Source organism: Peromyscus californicus, unplaced genomic scaffold (genome assembly GCF_007827085.1).
Source record: "Peromyscus californicus insignis strain IS unplaced genomic scaffold, ASM782708v3 Scaffold_20__1_contigs__length_68692818, whole genome shotgun sequence".
In the NCBI taxonomy this organism is placed as follows: Eukaryota; Metazoa; Chordata; class Mammalia; order Rodentia; family Cricetidae; genus Peromyscus; species Peromyscus californicus.
In genome coordinates, this window is record NW_026294503.1 from 15,092,951 (window position 1) to 15,115,190 (window position 22,240).

Below are 22,240 nucleotides of genomic sequence, written 5' to 3' on the forward strand. Positions count from 1 at the left end.
TCAAAATACTTTATTATTAATGCTAACATATCTATAGATTCTAACTTACATAGTTTTAATTCCCTAAATCCACAGTTTAATATTTAGACTGAAAGAAATTAGCAATATAGATAATAAAATAATTTAAAATATTACCTAAAATCTGATCCAATTCTCTTCCCATTTTCTGGTTCTCCAGGATCTGGACATAAGTTGGAAGCTGTTTTAATACCTCCTTCATTTACTGTAATCGGAGAAAAAACAAAGAAAAAATAGACAATATATGTGGTTAGAAACTCAATGATAATTATAATGAAATCCACAGAAATACACTATTGAACATTTGTTTGAGTACCTAAAGTTAAAATGTCATTTCAGAAAACAGTAATAAAGACAATTTTTTTTCTATTTAGGAACACATCAGAAAATAGTTTCAATGGCCATCTTCAAAGATGTATACTATTCTGGATATTAAAACATCAACATTGACTATTTCCGTTTCAATAAAGTTTACATTTTAAAATACTTCAGGTATCAGTGCTGTTGTTTCCATTAATTAGCATCAGTAGAGTGACTACTTTCTGCGACTTTGTTGCCTGAGTCTTGCTTACTATCAAAGTAATAATAATAATAATAATAATAATAATAATAATAATAAACAGTATAAAAATTGTTACTAACACTTTCAAGGACTTGGTTTGACAACAGCAGTTAGAAAAAAATGGTATAAATTACTGTGTGTCATTGTATTTTGATAATGTTGGAGAACAAAAGGATGGGTTTACCCTGATATAATTTCTGTAACTTTTAAATTTAGCTATTTTGCCTATTTTCACAGTTTTTAAAGATAATTCAGTTAATGATAAGTTAGTATTTTTCAATGAAACAATTGTAATCACATTGAATAATTAAAATGTACTATATGGTGAGTTTACTTATGCATGTTTGGGTGTATACACGCATATGGATGTATAAATTTATTTACACTGAAACAGGATCTAATTATACAATGCAGATCGGCCTCAAAATGACTGAACAACATACTGGTCTTAAATGTATGATTATCAAATCTAGAATATCTGAGTGATGTTGTATCATAATATCAACCTTGCTGTGAACCTGTGGATATTGCCTACTGTTTATTAATTTGCAAGCTCACCTGTCTCCCTTTAAGAAAAGAACAAGGCACCAATAGAAAAAGAATGGAGTCCACAGTGGTCCTTGTATTGCACTGTAGAGTGGGATCACCTGGGGATTCTTTCTGGGAAGTAATGATGCCCAGTTCATTCCCTACTTGGGCATTGCTTTAAAAACTTCCTAGACAACACCATTTGTCAGCATATTTTGACTGCTTTAAAAGAACTGCTGAAGTAATTCTAATGTAAAATCAGAACTGACAGTTGCTGAAATTTGGCTAAATTTTTATAGTCCAAACGCATCATTGTTTTTAAACTGATTCACCAGACAGACAGAGAGCTTGCAGGTGATCTCTCACAGTGGTGTCTGCTGCAAGGTCATCATGTTCTCAAATAAATACAAAACGGTATAGTTTCTCAGACCGTTCAAAAATGACCTTCATGAATACCACAAACAAATTAGTTCTTGCCAACTCTATTACATGCTCATAGATTGATTTCATGTGACACTTTTTAGTTCCTTGTTTTCTTGAATTGCTATTTAATACCTCTTAACCTTTCTGGGGGGCTTTCTGGGCTTTAGTCTTGGGTGGCTGATTCCATAGTCGTGGACTACTTCTTAATTGTTGATCCAGAGCTAGTCACTGTGTACTTTTTCACTCTTTGAATCATGACCACAGTTCTTATAAATTCAGTTTTTGAATTTGTCATCTGTACCAAGATTATTCAGAGGACGTTAATGAAATGAATGTTTCCAAAGCTTCCATTGGCATTTATTGTTGCTCGAATGTGAGCTAATCATCCTTACATTTCTGTGATGTGTGTGATTTAACTTCAATCTACTGTATCAAATGACTGCTAAATTTTCTAAAATACATTTATTATTATTGATATCTCCAAAGGCTTTAGATTATGTACTAAGTCAGTGTTATATCCCTCACTAGTCATCATTATGTATGTGTTGCTCAAATACAGCTCCTTTCTCTCAGTATACAATTTCTTCATGGATGTGTAACAGCCTTCCTCATGTCTTCAGCATCAAAACCTTATCAAATATTCTAATACAAAGTTCATTCAAAAGATAATCACACATGCTTACCCTGCTACTCTAAACCTAGATGTTACATAACTGAGAATATGCTATTTAGATACTATTTTATATAATTTTAAAAACATTTTGTCAGATAATAAATAGTGATTTCATTTTCCTTTTATAATCTGTACTTAAGTTTATAGCCTTTGTGAAAGCACAAAACTATATTTGCACATATTAGTAAAAGGTAAGAGAAGCCAATAATTTTTCAATACTTTTGAAAAAATTTAAATTTTTAAAAAATTTTTCTAGTAGTTTAATTGTTAACAGATCCTCATATACTCTTTTTAATGAATGAGAATTTTCATTGTAGTGTTATATATTTGATGCTTGGAAAGCTTTTTTTCTATAATGATATTAAACTGTGACTTTTAAATATGTGTAGAACATTAAAAGCAATGGCATGATCTAGGTTTAATTAGCATATAGTGCCATATATATGTTTAGTACATATTACACTTGTTTAGTACACAAGTGGCTGGTGAGGGCATAGTTACAAGATAAAAAATTCAATTCTCACTTTTCAATTCTCCCACTGTTTTTGCCTCAGATGTAACACTATATGATATTTTACATAAATATAAATAATATTCATTTTCATTGAACTATGTGTAAGGAATCATGCCAGACACTTTGCATAATTAATTTCATCTTCCAAATAAACTTCAAATTCACTACTATTACTATAAATCTCCTGCAGGCAAATAGCCTGAAGCATAGATATATTAAGAAATGTGTTCAATATATGTTATTGATTAATGTCATTGTCTAGAAAACTTAGAATGACATATTTATTATGTATCATTATCAAAACTTCAAACTATTCCACATTTTATCTTATAAGGAAAACATTTTTTACATGCTTGACTAATTTCAGTTCATAAAGTTTTAATTGACATTATTTCGTGTGTATATCTTTATATGTTATTTTATTGTTGCTAGTATATAAAAGCTTCAATGTTTACCAGACTTAAATGGCAACAAACATTCAAATGAAGTGAGTTTTCATTCAATCAGCTGCTTTCACTGCCTAACGCCTTTGAAGCTATTGGTCAGCTCTATTTCCTTCCTTGCATGTACTCTCCATGGCAACTTGCAGTATGCTATCCATATGAATGATTTTAGGGTAGGATGTTGACTCTTAAGAAGATCATCACTGATGGGAAAGCCTCTTTTTTGTTTGTTTGTTTGCTCAGTCTTTTAAGTATACTTTCATCACTAACATTGTTAAATAATTGGGAATTATGTTTGCATAAACAACAGAAGAATGATCTTAAATGCTGAATTATTTAATTTTGTGAAGAAAAACTTATTTATCACATAGGAGTTTAAAATGTCCTTAAGATATCTGTACATTCTTGGTTATTGTATATATTCTAACTTTAAAAAGCCCTGTAAACATGAAAATAGACTTTTGTTATTCAAAGGGTTTTCTTTTCTAAAACTAAAAATAAATAGACTCTGATTTAAATGTACAAAAGGCCTCTTCCTTTTGATCACCTTACTATTTTTATTGTTTTAAAATATTGTCTAATTTTTTATTTTTACTTTAAAATATACTGGTTTGGATTTTTTGGTGATATTAAACACCAAGCAATGTTGTGTTATTTTTGTACAAGTGCACTTAATATCCTATAGATAATTGCTTCTTATTTACTTAGCTTCTTGTAAAAATGCTGGGTCCTTAAGGACTGAGACTGAATTTTATCCATCTCTTTATTGTATTATTCTAGCAAAAAACAGTAGGGAAAACTATGGAGTGAATGATTCATGAATGAGTGAGAACATGGATTTGATATAGGAAATAAAAGCATGATCACGTGGAAGTTTCAGTTTCTTTATAATTCTATATTATATACCATAGGACCCTACTATACAAGTCAGCAAATCACCAAACTGAGCAGTTTGAAAATATAACGATTTGGTTTTTTAAATGTTTTTATAATATAGTATCCAATGTCTCAGTTTTCTTAGAAAACCTTTAAGTTTTGTGCTTAGATTGTCAATCTTTTCCTCTGAGGAAAAAGTATGAGTGAGCCAATTAAAAAGGAATAATATTTGAATTAGCTTTTCGAGGTGAATGCTGTTAAAAGGAATACTAGAACTTCATGAACATAAGCTAGTTTATGTTTGTTAAATATGTTGGCAATTGTGTGTTTTCTACCAGCCATGCTGATGTTCAGTGCTGACCAGGCAACAGAGTCCTTTCAATCTCAAGAAACAGAGTTTCAGAATTCATTTTTAGTTAAACAATGGATATCCAATAATAACATAGAGTGTTTAATATTATTTGAGGTAGTTGGGGTAGTTAAATGATAACAATTGCTGAATTTAAATACTTCCATGAAAATAGGCAATGTTGTTTAAAATCAAAGTGATATGCTTTGTTAAATTCAACAATGAGATAATACAGTTTTCAAACAAATTGTTCAATACTGGATAAATACATGGTAGTAAAATATGATTTAAATAATTATGCATTGATCTTTTGCATCCATGAAAAAATTTCCACATATACCTTGTTTTTAATCTATGCAGAGATTATTCATATTAAAACACAGCATTTTATAAAGTTGTTTGAATTAAAACTTGTTTTAAAATTATGATGCATATTAGTCACAATTTTTGCTTTGTGTTAATTTTTGCTTAATGATTTTAAACTTAAAGCACACAGTTTTATTTTTCTTCAGGTAAGAGAAACATGAAAATCCTCTGTTATGTTTGTGTCTACGGCTCATTAAAATGATAAAATCTTATTTTACTAATGTGTTATACCAACAAAAATAGCCAATTCCATAGATCATATAATACCTTGCTGTTTAGTATAAATAAACTGATTTATCCCGAACAATTGTAAGCTTGAAACATGTATGAAGTGACATTTGTATAGACAAAATGAGAAAATGATGAGTGAGTATGAGGCTTGTTATACTACTTAAAATTCCAAATTAAACACACAAAGAACCAAAGTTTTAGAGATAAGCTTTAGTAAATCTCATATTTAATTATGAGAACATACATGTATCTGTGATAAAATCTGATATGCTAGAATTAGCAAACCTAATAATAATTTTTTACAACCAATAGTACACATGGATTTTTTTCAGTTATGAGAATATGAATTTTTTCAACATATAGTAAACAGTTTATGTGTAAAAAATATTTTAGCTTTATTTTTGAATGTTGGATAACAATTTTGAATAAATGTGCTTTTCCCAAAATATATAAATAAATCATAATTGCATGATGAGTATTTTCTAAGTATCTACAATGTGGCTTCCAAAGTCAGAGGACTTCAGCTGTGTATTCTCAAATGTAACTTATAAAGTGTAAAGATTACCTTAATCTTTATCTATTAACATAAGTTAATAATATAAAGGATGTCCAATAGTATCCTAATAGTTGACACAATAATTCAATCTGTAATTTGTTGTTTGTATATACCATTAAAAATATAAGTAAACTGTTCTTGTAAAATAGTAATGAATGAGTTTTGATAAAGGATTAGTTACAAAGCTATTTAGTTAGTTTTTTGGATTTGAACAAAATTTAGTTTTGTTCAAGAATAAGTAATAGTATTATGCATATATAGCAATAGCTACTGTCAACTCACTGTGCTCTTTTAGAATTCAGATGTTGGTATTATATACAGGCTTGCTTCAAAGATCATATACTTACTACTGAGGTAGGAAATTTTTATCAGTTGCTGTTCCATATTGTGAGAAGCATGCACAGCTCTTTTGAAACTATTTCTTTTATATTTAAGACAGCACCAAATTTTTATCTGTGACTTATGTTGAGATGAATAGAGGGCATCAGATAACAAAGCCCAGCAGAATGAGAAAAACTATTTATTTTATATCATTTAATAACATTTTCAAATTAGGAGATATTTGTAAATAAATTTATTTGGAAAGCATTATGAGGTTCTTATTTGAACAAATTATCTCAAAATAATAATAATTCTTTTAAAAATTCCTGTTAAAATGTTTCTTAAAATATGTCTGTGATAATTGATACATATTCAAGTAAGTGTTGCTAGAAGATTCCAACAATATAAGAAATTCTTTGCATTTGTCCTCATATACCAAAAAAAAAAATGTTATGATCACCACATGAAATCACAGTATCTTTTCACATATCAATTACTTTTAACAAAAAATATGAGTTTGGCAAATTACCATTAAACTAATACATATCTAAATACAAGAAAATATTGAATAACCATCATGCATGTTATATAAATATTAATACAGTTATTTGGTAAATACACAGACACTTAGATAAAACACACACAGACACCACAGACACCACAGACGTCACTCTTGCACTAGAGAAAGTAACAAAAAGGAGTTGCACTCACAGAGAGAAAACTTGTTGCTGTTGTCTTTCCCTGGAAACAACTTAAATCCTCTAGATTTAAAATCTATGGCCTTTTTCACTAGTTAGGAAAACAAACAAAAACATGTATCAGGAAATACAATTTTGAAAATGAAATTCAAGTTAACAAATTTGGTTAGCATGGAATCATGTAAGTTAAATTAAAAAAAAAAAACTGCTCTCTTAAGCTTGACTGATGGTACTCTGAGGAAAATGAGAAATAAAAAAAGGTCTAATAGCATTAAACATTCTAGAATTCCAGATACTATATAGGGATAAAACTGGTACAAATGTATATGCTTCTTTAGAACTATTTAACTTTAGAATAAATACACAGCCTTGACTGTCTAGTGTTGACCACGTGACTTCATTAAGTGTTACTTGATAAGTTAAACTTGTAAACAAATGGTACTAGGGGTTTTAGAAGAATGCAAATAGTATCATGATCTTTATTATTTTTTGAATTGAATTATGGAGAAATTTGAACTATTATGAAAATGATATAATTGGAAGAATTATATTTAATATTTCTGCTAATAATTTTCACAAATGATCATTGCTTTCTACACTGTAATTGATGCCAGACCAAATTGCTCCAAATGTAGGAAAATAAATTACAGGTGCTTGATGTCTTTTTACTGTTTGGGGACCTAAAGTCATTCTGCAAATGGTGATAATTACGGGTGGAATTTTCTCATTGTAATGCTATCAGATTATTCATATTAAAATAAATATAGCTGCATATAAATACAAAAAATACATAAATCATAAATTGTTAGACTACAAGAGAACTGTCTTAAAATGTTTTAAAGTTATTTTCATGAAGAGAAAGTTTTATCTCTTTTAATTTAATTATTTTTACATTTATTTAGAGATTTGTGCATGTGTGTGCATGTGTGTTCATGTGTGTGCATGCCGGCTTGTGTATGCACACATGCTGCAGCATGGGTATGGATGTCTGCAAACAACTTCCAGTATTTGTGTTTTTTCATTTTCTCTGCTACATGGATTCTGGAAACCAAACGAAAGACTTTGGGCTTGGTGGTTAGGACTTCTACTCAGTAGCCATTTCATAATCCAAAAGCTTTCTTTTACACATTATATAATAAATTGTATATAATATATATATATATATATATATATGGATTTTTAAAGAGCGATTGGTGATATTCAGAAGTCTACTAATTCAGACATTGTTTTGCTTTGTATCTCAGGCTTGCCTTGAATTTCTATTCTCTCCATCTGCTTCTCATATATTGAGGTTACAGTCATGAGCCACCCTATCAGGCCTGTATTGAAATTTCTGCCTGATTCCAAGGTAAATCCATGCAAATGTAACCTCATTAGGGGAAAATTTTAGGTGACTGGACCTAATAATATATTTGAATATCTATTTTCTCAAAATATCACACAGCATGAATAAGAAGTTCTAGGGATAATTTAATTTATCTAATTATAGTGTAGAAGTTTAACTACTCCATTTTACCAAGTTAAAAATTGGAGGATAATAGCCTTGAACGGTATGCATTTGTTTTTTTTTTTTCAATTATTTTTGAAAAATCCAAAATGTTTTAAATTGAAGTTCTAGCCAGTCAGTTCATCTATTTATTGGTTTTGAAATATTTTAAGGAGACTTTTCTTTTGAATACTCTCAGTTTTAGGAGGGTAGACACAGTACCATGTCATTTTCTAGAAACTATTATTCTATCATTGCATAATGAAATATCAATACATAATAAAGCAGTGAATGTATGCTAAAACAGTATTAAAGTGACATGATTATAAGTATTTGTTCTGGATGAAAAAGTCTCCTTTCATATAATTTTCCTCTTAAGAAGAACCTAGCATGGTGGTGGTGGTGCATGCCTTTAATCCCAGCACTCAGGAGGCAGAGCCAGACAGATCTCTGTGAGTTTGAGGCCAGCCTGGTCTACATAGCAAGATCCAGGACAGTCACCAAAACTACAGAGAGAAACCCTGTTTCGAAAAAAAAAAAATATATATATATATATATATATATAAACATATGAAATACTTTAATTGACTTTTTTTTAATACTCTCAAATGCAGGAGGATAGACACAATAACAGATCATTTATTAGTTATGTATAAATATGTAATCTTAATATAAGTTGTGTTAGTCAGTTAAAGTCTCTTATTCCTGATGTTTTAGATTGAAATCCCATATGTGTGTGTGTGTGTGTGTGTGTGTGTGTGTGTGTGTGTGTGTGTGTGTGTGTGTATGTGTGTGTATGTGTGTGTGTTTGTTGGGGGGGGCTGTGTGTGTGTGTGTGTGTGTGTGTGTGTGTGTGTGTGTCTGTGTCTGTGTCTGTGTCTGTGTCTGTGTCTGTGTATAACAGTCAAATAGATAAGTACAGTAGGTCAGTGAGCTAAAATTCTCTTCTTTGGTGGAACACCAATTTGGCTCTTTTATTTTTAGCATAGTAATAGTGCATGCTATATTATATTGGATTTCTCTGTTGTATCTTCCATTTTAATTAGTGTTCTGTTATTCTAAAAAATCAATTTGAACTCTAAATTCTTTTAAAAATCAATAAAACGTTATTTACTTTTATTTAAATATTTAAATAAATATTATTTAATATTGGTATAATTTTGTATTAATGAGTTGCAGTTTCTTATTTAAGATGTTTTAAAATGTATGCCTATTATATAAAATAGATATATGTGCACATATATAAATAAGAACTTGTTTTGAACCAGCTATTAGTAAGTTTGTTTGTTGGTTTGTTTTTGTGTGTGTGTGTCTGTGTGTGGAACAGGTGGTATATGACCTTATTATCTATGTTAGGTCATCACTGCCTGTCCAAAGAGAGGGTATGTTATAAACAGGACAGGAAGACAGGGCAGTAGTGGAGACAATGTTTGCAGTGGTCTTTATTGGTAAAAATGACCATGCTATGTAGATATGATAGAAGAAAAAATTCTCAGTGGAAAATTTGGAAAAGATAATGTTTAAATGACATTTCTATTACAGAACTTACACAATATAAAGTGAGGACAAATGTCCTGGCTTCAAGGACCTAGGTTGAAATACCTGGGCTGTCCACTATACAACCCAAAAGGGACATATCTAATGTGTGAACTGCTTTTGTTGGCAGGTACACTTAGTAAAACATTGCAATTTATGTGATAAAGACTTTGAGGGGAGAAATTAAAAGTTTAGTATTGGTGTGATAAAAATTCTTATTGGAAATAATTAACTTGAATTTTTAATGGATCAAAGAATTACATGACTTGATATAGTCAAGAATATCAGAAATTACTACAATTTTTACTGATGTTATAATATAATATAATAAAAAATGTTTATTTCAAATCTCCAATGTTATAGTTTTGTTGTTATAAGTGTTTGATTAGTCACAGCAAGCACAGTATGAATCTGATTCAAGAAATAAAACACCAGTTAATAATTCTTTTTAAAATGGAAACTATTATTTATAAGTAATCTGTATTTTATGCATCTTTTGGTTCATTTGTACTTTACTATTTCATTGTACATGAATTATAAGGACTTTTCCATTATTTTACTTTTAGATATGGTATTTAGTTATGTAGTTTTAGATTTCCATTGTGAATTAATTATAAGCTTACCTTTTTCTTTGCAGTCACCAAATGAACTATGTTGACAAGAAGATCACTTTATTCGTTTTAAATTAATTGAAACATGCATAACTTAAGTGTTTGACTTCAAGATATGGAATATCTTAAAATAGCCAGTGGATTAATTTGCAAGGGTATTAAATAAAGTCACAAGTTTGGAGGGAAAAGCTTTGGAAGGAGATTAGGAGTAGAATTGAAGGAAGGAGAATTACGAGTTTGGGTTTGATCAGAACACATTGTATGTCTGTAATTTTCAATTTAAGAACCTTGCACAATGTAAAGTGTGTAGGTCTAAGTACACAAACAACAGCTGCTGAGATCCCACATACTCGGTTGAATAGCAAACATGTATTCTGCCAACTTCCTACGGAAATCATTTTTAAGGCTATTGTTTTCTTAATACCCCAAGTTGTGTTTTGTTTTGTAGATTAATCAATTCTCTACCTAAAAGTGTTATAAATAAACTGCATTTCTTAAAAAAGGGAAGAAATTAGTTTGTAAGGAAGTTTTATTATATGTTAGAAGTTACTGTGTTTTTATTATTTTTGGTACTTCCCTCACTGGGCTGAGAATTAGAAACCTCCACTCAAAGTCCATAAGTGTGCAACTCATTGCTTAATGTTTCTGTTCAGTCCTAGGAGATTCATTTGTTTGGTGTTAACTATTTGGAAACAGAATTCAGACCAAAATAATGTGGTGACTCTAATCAGAATTCTCAGTTCTGTCTTAGCAGTTAAAATTTCTCTGTAGGACTTAAAATATTCAGCTACAATAAGAAAACCGGCATTGGTAATTTGTAGTGACTCCCCGTTTTCAAGTCTATAAATATTAAAGTTTAACTTGTTTTGGGAACATATTCAATATGGGTCCTCTAACTGATTACTTCTTCAATATACTCCTTGGAAAAAGTGCAGAAGTGATGTCCACAAGCTCTCAGTTTCTACCATCCTTTACAGGTTAGCACTGCATTAATAATACAAAATTTCTTGGAGTAGTATTTTTCTTCAGCATATTTTTTTAAGTGCTAAGAAATAAGCAGCAATTAAATGTTTCTGGAAAATGTAGAAAAAAACTTATTAGAAAATTTAGCAATATCCTACAGACTCATGCATGAGTCATTTCAAAGCACTGCATTTCAAAATGTGTAAAAATAAATAAAGTGGAAATTTGTATATAGAGAAGTAGTAATGGGCACCATTTATGTGAAAGGTGAAGGAACAGCTAAATATATTCAGAAGAACAGAGAACATTTGTTGGCTCTTACATGTTAAGACACAAAATCCTTAATGTGCTCTGTTGGAAACCACTGAAATTGTATGATATTGTTCAAACATTCCAATGTGTTTCTCAAGTTTTTAAATCCTGTTTGTGCTGCCATGAAAGCTTAAGGTTCATGTGTGGAATATTAGTTTCTGGACTTCTGTTACTTCTAAAATTAAAAAAAAAATTCTTTCTCAGGTAAATCCTATTGATGATATATCATAGTATCCCCATTATTTTGAGTTATGCCTTTTGTACTATAATGACATGGTATTTAATTCATCATCTATTTTCTTTGGGATGCATAGTGCAAATTTCACTTCAGAATCCTCCCCAAACCTTCGACAAAGAGAGTAAGTTTAGTAGGAATGTGTGGGAATGCCCTGTGCATAAAATCACAGTAAGTTATACAAACATATGAAACAACTACTTAGCATGCTTTGAGCTAGCCTCCTGGCAGGTCATTAAGAACACGAAGCTAAAAGCCCCATTGTAAAATGAGACTAGAACTTTTTAACCACTTCAGAATAACTAGTGAGTAGAAGGTTTTCATTTTCAGAACTGAAAAGCATGTTGATCTTTATAAAGAAGTTTCTTATTTTACTAAATATAGAAAAGACAAATCTGGTTAAATTTTACAGGCCTTGGAAGTAGAACTAAATGTGTTAATTTTGTTTAGGAGACAGGACACAGTTTGAATAAATGGCTGCAAATTTGCATGATTGATTATGGGAAAATACTCTTAAATTTAACTGTGACCTTCCTTTCTTCCTAAAAATGGAGCCAATTCAGGAATCCCTAACACTTGCTTAGATAACAGCAGATGTATTCTCAATGCTTGGTGTAGCAGGTCTTACAGCTACGGTGTGCTGTAAAATGTCAGGATTATATGTAAAGTGTGGGAATTTATATACTCTTTAGGGATTCTTATAGTTGGTATAATAAAGTCACCATATGGGAAATTACCATTGCTAGAGCTTACCGATACTTGTTACACTCTAGAAATGTTTCAACCTTTTAATTTAATTAAGTTTTCAATCCTCAGTTTCCAACAGCTTCAAATTAAGTAACTTTTAACTGTGTTTTATAAGTTAATATTGTAATTTTATTTAATGCATTTTAAGATCTCTCGTTTGGTGTATGTTCTCTTGAGAACAAGTGATTCAAGTGATTATTTTGCTTATAGTTTCGGTTGTTTGTTAATAAATATCACTGGAATTTTACAAGGATGTTTAACATGAAATTGGTAACATGAAATTGGTATTTTCTTACTCAAGGTAAACTAGTATTCCATTACCTATCTTTTTCTGTACTGTATAGCAAGGGTTCATATGTCCACTCTAGTGTCTATAAAGATGAAAAAACAATAATTGTTTGAACACTAGTGACCTCACTAAATGCTCTCTTCAAGCATCAGATGGTGGAGTATATTCTACCTCTGCAATTTTCAACAATGTAGTGAAGAATTATAAATTTAAGAAAGAGCAGGAAAGCATGCTACATTAATAAGCTGAACCATTGCTTAATCTCTGAGATCTTGGTTCTCCTGTTACAAACACATTCTACACTGCAAGACTTAGCAATAAAAAGCTGCATTCTGTTTTAAGCAAATACGGATGTGCTTTGATGGTTTCATTTACTACCAAGTTATACAGCTGTTTGCATGTCTACTTGAGTAACAAAACACTATTTAAACCTCATATATGTTCGATTTCCAGTCATTACTGGCCTCTGGTATTTTTCTCCTTTATCTCTCCCAAGGTTAATCTGAACTGGCTGTATCTTTGCTACACTAGCTGTGTTCCCACTCAAACTAAAAGGCAGACTATAAAGTTACCCTACAGATCTGTGAAATGGAAATAAATAGTTTAACAAGATCCCCAGTGGTTTTTCTGAATATCTAGTGAACTGAAATATTGAACTTGACCAACAGATTCCCTCAACACCTGAACAGTGTAATAGGATGATAGAGGGAGTAGGAAAAGCAAGGTCAGCATTTTCATTTCTTTGGGTTCAACAGCATGCCATTGGTTTGAGTTAGCTAAGCTGAACAAGTAAAGGTCCCTTGTTCTTCCAGCCAGCCTGCAATATAGCACTCGGATTACGGTACATTATCTCCATCCTTTAAATTGGGAATCATCACTGCCTTGTAACTGCTATTCTAGGTGACAGCAGCAGTACAAACACTTGAGAAACCTTTACACTAATATATCTAAAATTATTTACTATACAAGTATTCTTCTTAACTTAGTAAATGTTCCTTTGCTTCCTAATATATCTGGATGAGTACTGAGTACACTATGGTAAATGAGAATCATTTTATATATATATATATATATATATATATATATATATATATATAAAACGAATAATCCATATATATATATATATATATATATATATGGATTATTCTAAACATGTGTAAAGTTCTCATGACAACTGGCATAATTCAAAGCAAAGCGCCCAGAAGAAATTAGTGACTATTCATCATTATTCTACCATTGGTGGGTTACTAGTTTCTTAGGAAATGTTTTGGAGATCCGGACCACACGATTGCACTCTTTCATACCAATCTCATTGTCAAGAAGAATAGAGAATTCACAAGGATAGAGCCAATTAAATGATAATTAAATAGTTTTTCAGCATTGAAGTTAGAAAGATGGAATTAAGGGCAAATTCATGAAAAAACCATAACCTAACAAATGTTGGAGATGAACTGTTACAAACTACTTTGATATAATATATATATATATGAATAATGTCCAGCTAAGTACCTTTGCTACTAATACATTTTATCACAATTCAATTGTGTTTTTTATCTTAAAGGCAATGAAATGAACAACTAAAAATAAGTCTTGGTGCTACTTTTTTTCTTAATTTCTTTCTTCAAGAAAAAAGATTTTTTATACTACTAGAATACCTTTTCTTTTCATACAGGATCAAGAAGATGGCGGTGCCTTTTAAAAATCAAACAAGCAAGAAATCAACCTAATAATAATGATTTCCTTTATACAGATGTGGAGATAAAGGATGCTCAGTAGGTGGTTGAAGGCAATCAGTGACTCTCAAACCTCAATGCTACCATTGACACCTCTGTCTAAATACAGAATAACAACACTGGATTACGAAAAAATTATTATGCCCTATCATTATTTCCTGTTTTCCAAATTTATTTCTTGTTACTTGATATAAATTTTAAATGATCAGTAATGCCTACTGTTTAACTACATTTTACAGTGATATATCTTAAAGATTTCAAATAATTTAATACCCATAAAATGCATTAGCTATATTCTTATAGCAGAAAACACAATCTCATGTTTCTTGCCCCATAATATGAAAATTTATTTTTAAAATACAACACGTAATGAAAAGGTAACTGTTACATGAAATTGTACCAATTATCTGTTCTTTTTAGGAAGACTACTCTTGGCTTTATTTTTTATCCCAGTGGAAAAATTCAGAGAAGCTGATGAAACTTTTGCTTGCATTATTACAAGTCTATGAAACAAGAAAAAGCACAAACCTCACTAAGGAACTGAATAAAATAATTCTGAAATTGTCTGTTACTTAAAAGCTCTATTGATACTATGAAGAAATACCATTTAGAGAACATTTTGTGGAAAGTTCAAGCATCTGCATAAAAAGCAATATCCCATGATTCAGAATACAAATGATGTAATCTTGAAGGGAAGACTACCCTATGCAACGTGTAACCAAACTCAACACCATGCTGCTCTGCTCTACTGAAGGGTATAAAGAGGAACTGTGTGACTTCACTCTGCTCACAGCAGGACCGCCATATGCTCTGAAAACTACATGCAAGAGTGGCAGCTTGTTGCAAAAATGGGTGAAAATGCCTTGAAATAATTCTGAAGAAGATAAAAATGTCTCTAACACAGGACTGTTTTCCTCTACTTTAAAAGACAGAGAAGTGTCTTTGGTTTCAGTTTCAAGCACCAGTAGAAATTTTATCAAGAAAAATATGACATGTTCTTGGTGACCACATTTTCACAGGTAAATTCTAGTAATTGTTTGAGAAGAAGTAACACATAAAATATTTCAATTTCTTATCTTTAAGTTGGCTTCATTTTTATTATTTTAGATTTAATTGTATGTTCTAATTTTTTAGAAAAAAATGAATTACTAGGTGTCCCTGTTTCCTGGAATGTAACTACTAGAAAGCTCATCAAATCCTCCTATCTCAACCCCGCCAGTGCTAGAATTATAGTTATGCATTCCTAGCAAACTGTTTTTCTGTGATCAATTCAGCAAATATTATCTTCCATTTTTGTCCATTTTATACAAAACAACAAATTGTATGCTAATATAAAAAATAAGCCAAACAAAATTAAAAAGTTAATATTAGCTAAATTGAGGTGTTTAAAAATCTGAAAAATAACATCAGTAAAACAAGAGCATTTTTATGACAATAGAGTTATTTCAATAATGTAGTCTGCCTTAAAGACCTCCTCCAAGTTATATAAGAAGGCAGGTCCATCCAAAATGATAAAATCGGCGTAATTCAAGTGTATGCTTTGAGTTATGAGTAACACCGGATAATATTAAAATTAATACTCACATATTATTCATTTGCAAATGATGTAACTTATTTAAAAATATTTATTTATTTACTTATTATGTATACAGTGTTCTGCTGGTATGTCTGCCTGAAGGCCAAAAGAAGGCACCAGATCTCATTACAGATGGTTGTGAGGAATTGAACTCAGGATCCCTGGAAGAGCAGGCAATGCTCTTAACCACTGAGCCATCTCTCTAACCCATGAAATAACCTTCACTATCTAATACTGCCATAAGCTCCACTGACAATCAGAATATTTTATGTAATAACTTTGAAATGTGCATAAACCTATTACCAAGTAAACTCTAATATTTTTCTCTTATTTCACCCAAAAGGTAATTTTCTAAGCAAAATTTTGAAACATCAGAAATATAAGAATATATTTAGTTTTATGAATGATGCTGCTCTGATGATATCATGAACATAATGAAACAAGAATAATGTAACAGAATATGGGCATAATAAACATTCTATAAGTATGTATTTAAATAAGGTATCAGGATGCTTCTGAGCATAGATTTTTAGATTACTACAGAACAACACTGAACACAGTTTTCCACATGAAAATGGATACAGAAAAAAGTCAAGAGAAAAAAGAAGAAAAACAAAAAAGATAAGTATTTCTAGGTTATGCCATCCAAATATTGATAATTCTTTGTCACAGGTAATTCTTATACTAATATCAAACTTTTTCTATCAAAATTAACAAGTAGAATTATATTACAAAAACCATAAGTTGAGTTCTTTGTTATATATTCTCTCATCTGTCATTGTTTACGCTTTTTAAATTTTTTTTTAAAATCAGTGTTATTTAATTTCACAAGATATGACCTGGGAACTCAAGCAAGTGAAATAATTTGATTAGTAAAAGTACAAGATTTAAATATTTTTTTTTTCTTTTTTGGTTTTTTCGAGATAGGGTTTCTCTGTGTAGCTTTGCGCCTTTCCTGGAACTCACTTGGTAGCCCAGGCTGGCCTCGAACTCACAGAGATCCGCTTGGCTCTGCCTCCCGAGTGCTGGGATTAAAGGCGTGCGCCACCACCGCCTGGCAAGATTTAAATATTTTTTGAGAATATTAGTATGACAACAATTTTTGTGTCTTGTCACTCTACTTTAGTGTAGTCTATAATTTAGCCTTCCAGCATTTTAAAATAAGATATGAGAGGGAAAAATATTTTCTTTTCTTTTAATGTAAAAACACATTAAAGACAATGTCTATAGTTGGAGAATTTAGGGTAAGACTCAAAACCATGCACTAAAATTTGACTTCATTAATCTCATTTTTCATCAATTTATGAACTGATTTTCCCATAAAATTATAGTGGATGTCAGAAGTTATTTTAAGTGACTACCTGGATTATTGTCATGAATACTGCATGATCCTATTTAGTTTACCAATGGTATCATATTTTAGCTGAAGACAAGATCTCAGAATGCATAGACAGAATAGTACCACTGGTGTATGTTGCAGTCTCCACATGATACTCATATTTCTATTAAATATCCCCACTATAACCTTAAGACTTTGAAATTTAGAAGATTAGATACCACTGCAATAGTATCAAGTCACCACTTCCCTTGGAACACACCAGTTAGATAGTTGATCCATACTGAATTTTGAGAGAACCCTGGCCTAATATATAGATGCCAACTCACTATTAACTGTTAGTTGGACTTTTGTATATTTTTTAACGTCTGTTTACTATTTATTTAAAATTTTTACTGTTTCGTGTGTGTGTGTGTGTGTGTGTGTGTGTGTGTGTGTGTGTGTGTGTGTGCGCGTGTGTGTGTTTTCGAGACAGGGTTTCTTTATGTATCCGTAGCTGACCTGGAACTCCCTCTGTAAGCCAGGCCGGCATTGAACTCACAGAGATCCACATGCCTGCCTCTGCCTCCACAGTGCTGAATTGAAGTCATATATCCCCTCTACTTGGCTTACTGTTACTTTTTTTTTTTTCGAGACAGGGTTTCTCTGTGTAGCTTTGTGCCTTTCCTGGAACTCACTTGGTAGCCCAGGCTGGCCTCGAACTCACAGAGATCCGCCGGCCTCTGCCTCCCGAGTGCTGGGATTAAAGGCGTGCGCCACCACCGCCCGGCAAGCTTACTGTTACTTTTTAATTGGATCATATTATCTTCCAGTTATTTCTGCCATCAATGAATTAGATTTTTTTATTGAATATTTCAGGCCAAATATTCAATTACTCCCTATAATCCACCTTATCCATATCATTCTCCTACTGTGCTTTGTACTCCAGGAATGCTAAATGTTAGTTTTTGCTTTCTCTCAACTGAGACTCGAACACTAGGTAATATATGAGCTCAGACCATGTCTTTTTTTCACTTTTTTTCCAGGGCATGGCAGAGTAAATCTAACACTATGGTGATCTCAGTTATGCTATTCAGGTCTCATTTCCAGTTTTATATCTTCAACAGGCCTTTGCTGATTTCCCAAGTCATTTTGGCCAACCTATATCACACGGCTGATTTATGATGTCGGCACAGTACAAATAACCATCAGCTTATTACTCACTGTGTTTTTCATGTTTAGTATGAATTACTGTAGAAGGATTATTTTCACTTTTCAATACTGTAATATTTTACATGGTGAAAGAAAGGAGGAAAAAATAATGGAAATGAGGAAAAGGAGAGAGTATGCAGAGGCTAAAAGAACAAGGAAATGGACAAAAAATGAAGAGAAAATGAGAAAGATGAGAATAAAATAATAGCAAAAAAGATTTCCAGAAAAAAGTTAAGTAAAGGAATAAGTAATTAAGTATAGTAGAATATAGTAGTGAAGAAGTAGAAAAAATAATCTAATTGACCCTTAGGACTAATCTGTACTAAAAGAAAGCCATAGTTGAATCCTAATTAGACAATTTGGGGAATTTAAGGCACAGATGTTTTTGGGCCCTAAGAAAGTGTACATGTGACTGAATTCATATGTAGAAGACAAGCACAGAGTAAATCCTTAGGTTTTTTTTTTCAAATGATACCAATAACCTCTTCTATTCTATTTTATAGAAGTTATTAATTTAAATATTCAGAAAATAAGCACATATTATCTCAACCACCAAGGCAAACATAGCATGATAACATGTCATTTAATGTGTAATAGTATCAGATATAATAAACAATTTTAGCATAAAAATGACAATAATCTTGCATTATGGAATGATTCTTATATATGCTTTTGGAATATACAGTTTGTCTCTTCCTAATCCCAACTTTGAATATCTGTTATTTTACATTAGTCAGTACTGTTTTATTTGTGTGTGTTGCTGTGTGTTGTTGTTGTTGTTTTGTGTGTGTGTGTGTGTGTGTGTGTGTGTGTGTGTGTGTGTGTGTGTGTGTCTGCGTGTGTTATAAACTTGCACATGTGTGTTCCCTGGTGAACATTTTTATATCAGGTAAAAACTTGCAGAAATTTTCCATCTACTTCCACCATGTGTCTCTTAGTGATTAAACCTAGGGACTGCAAGCTTTTTACCCACTTGGCTATGTCATGGCACTGTCTGAATGTTTTACATTCGTATTGTGTATTAGGAGTATTCAAAAGCACGTGATCTATAATTTTAAAAATGTTAAAGTAGATTTCCTCATATAAATTTTCTCTTAACTTTTTATTTCAACACTAAGACACATCACACAGGAGACATCACACAGGACAGATCATTCTCATGCATCATTATCTAAATGTCTTATCAGTTTATGGATGTTCCTTTTCTTATAATTGACAAATACAGTTTCTGTGCCATTGTTTCCATGCAACTTTTTCCTTGAAAGTACAGCTGATATCTGATATTCACAGGACATCATCCCACAATTGGCAAGAGGTAAAATTTGCAATAAGAGTTTACTGACTGATTCCTGGATGGACATTACTCAGCATCCATCAAAACACAGTGAAAAAATTTATAAAGTAAATTTTTCAATGTGATGATGTTAATGACAGTTAAACCAGAGCAAACCTCAACAATATGTTGTCTACTTTGCAAAAACATTAACACAACATATGAAAATGCTACTAATTACCTGAAAATACTTAACATATATTTACAAGAAACCATATAACTTAATGACATGCACATACTTAACATCAAAGAATTATTTGACACTGTTGATACTCTTCCTTAGAAATAATGTCAAACTAGTATCTGAAACAAAGCTTTGTATAAGATAGAACCCTTTCTCTATATAGAGCTGTGTTTATAAAGTTACTGTGTGTAACAGAGACTGAAATGGCAAGCACTGAGCCTGCTTAGGTCTGCACCAGGTCCTCTGCTTTATGTTATGGTTGTTGAGTTGGTGTTCTTGTGAGACTTCTAACAATGGGAGTCGGTTATCTCTGACTTTTTGCCTGCTCTTGACTCTTTTCTCCTATTGGGTTGCCTTGGCCAGCTTTCATATGAGGGCTTTTGTCTTGTTTTACTGTATGCTGTTGTGTCCTGTCTGTCTGTCTCTTGGAAATCTACTCTTCTGACGAGGAAAAGAGAAGGGGTGTATCTGGGTAAGAGAGAGGTGAGAAAGAGCGAGAAAGAGTGGAGGGAGGGTAAACTGTGGTTGGGATGTGTTGAATGAGAGAAGAATCTAATTTCAATAATTAAAAAGAAAAGCCTGGTGCTTGAACATTTTATATGAATCTTATTCATTTTTGCAGAGCTTACTTGAAAAGAATGTTAAAAGTCAAAATTCCTGCTTTTTTTTTTTAATAAAATTGCTTACCTTAATGAACTGTGATACTTAAATAAGCATTCTTCCCTTAAAGCTAAAAATAAAAGTACTGTTTCTTATTTAGAGAGTGATATTTAGACTGTATTTTCTTTTAAGCTTTAGTTTTAAGTTAAAAAGTCCACTTCATATTCATCCTCAGTGATACACAATTAAGTGTAATTCTAACAAGAATATAACACCTTATGATATGAACACTATCATTAAACATACTGTGAAAGAATTGCTGTCCTCTGCAAACCAACATTGGTGATGTCTAGAAATTTCATATCAAATATTTCACTGCCCACATTGTTGAAGTTATCTTATTAACTTTATACTAGGAGGTACAAAAAAGAAATATTAATGATCATTATATTTGTGTAGAGGGAACATCCAAGTCAAAAGATTCAGCTATTTTAATTATAAAAGTTACAGGCACCAAGAATGTTCATTAAGAGATGACATTAATTATCACTTTTTTGAAAATAGATATCATTATTTTATAATCTTAAAATAAGTGAATGACTACAGAATATATTATCTCTAACTTACTGTTACTTTGGTATGGCCGATCATTTCTTGTTGAAGGATATTCAATTACTTTTATAATCTACTGTTAAAATCTATTTACAATGTTAGTCTTATATAATATTATATTTTATATAATCTATAATCTCAATACAATGATTTCTAAAATGGATATTGAATGAATTAATGAGAATGAATGAATAGTACTCAGTATATATGAGTGTTAGTTTCCTCCTTAGCCTCTCCAAGGCAATAATATATTCTATAAAATGATGGTGTGATAATATATCTGGGATAAAAAATGAAGAAAAAACCAGATACAGTAATTCTAATTTATTGTTACATATTTCAGTTCTCATTGAGGTCAATTTTTAGTTGAATTTGTTTAAAAGTATAATATGGACATATTAGTATTAGAGTTACCTCTACAAAGTTTATGAATGAAGGTTAAGAAAAAATGTTAAAATATATCTTATAGTTAACACAAACAATTCTAATGAATTTTTAACTATAACCACTTAAATGTTGTTTTAATTACAAATATCTGAATTTTTTAAATTTTATTTTATAGTATAATTTAATTCTACATATCAGCCACGGATTCCCTTGTTCTTTCTCCCCTCTCCCACCTCCTCCCCTTCCCCCAGCCCACCCCCCATTCCCATCTCCTCCAGGGAAAAGACTCCCTCGAGGATTGAGATCAACCTTGTAGATTCAGTCCAGGCAGGTCCAGTCCCCTCCTCCCAGGATGAACCAAGCATCACTGCATAAGGCCCAGGTTTCAAACAGCCAACTCATGCACTGAGCACAGGACCTGGTCCCACTGCCTGGATGCCTCCCAAACAGATCAAGCCAATCAACTGTCTCACCAATTCAGAGGGCCTGATCCAGTTGGGGGCCCCTCAGCCATTGGTTCATAGTTCATGTGTTTCCATTCGTTTGGCTAT

General features: G+C 31.4%; 1 protein-coding gene across 7 annotated transcripts in view; it reads right to left on the reverse strand.

Annotated features, from left to right (window-relative positions):
• The window catches only part of Csmd3 (CUB and Sushi multiple domains 3), a 1,145,339-nt gene that overhangs the window by 678,225 nt on the left and 444,874 nt on the right, over window positions 1-22,240 (reverse strand). For 4 of the 7 annotated variants that reach the window (XM_052747786.1, XM_052747792.1, XM_052747789.1 and 1 more), the window contains 2 exons: window positions 6,572-6,649; window positions 136-223 (listed from right to left, as the gene is read on the reverse strand). In XM_052747786.1, coding sequence (XP_052603746.1) covers window positions 136-223; window positions 6,572-6,649 — 166 coding nt within the window. The remainder of the gene's footprint in view (window positions 1-135; window positions 224-6,571; window positions 6,650-22,240) is intronic. The other 3 variants (XM_052747788.1, XM_052747791.1, XM_052747794.1) reach the window with 1 other exon arrangement.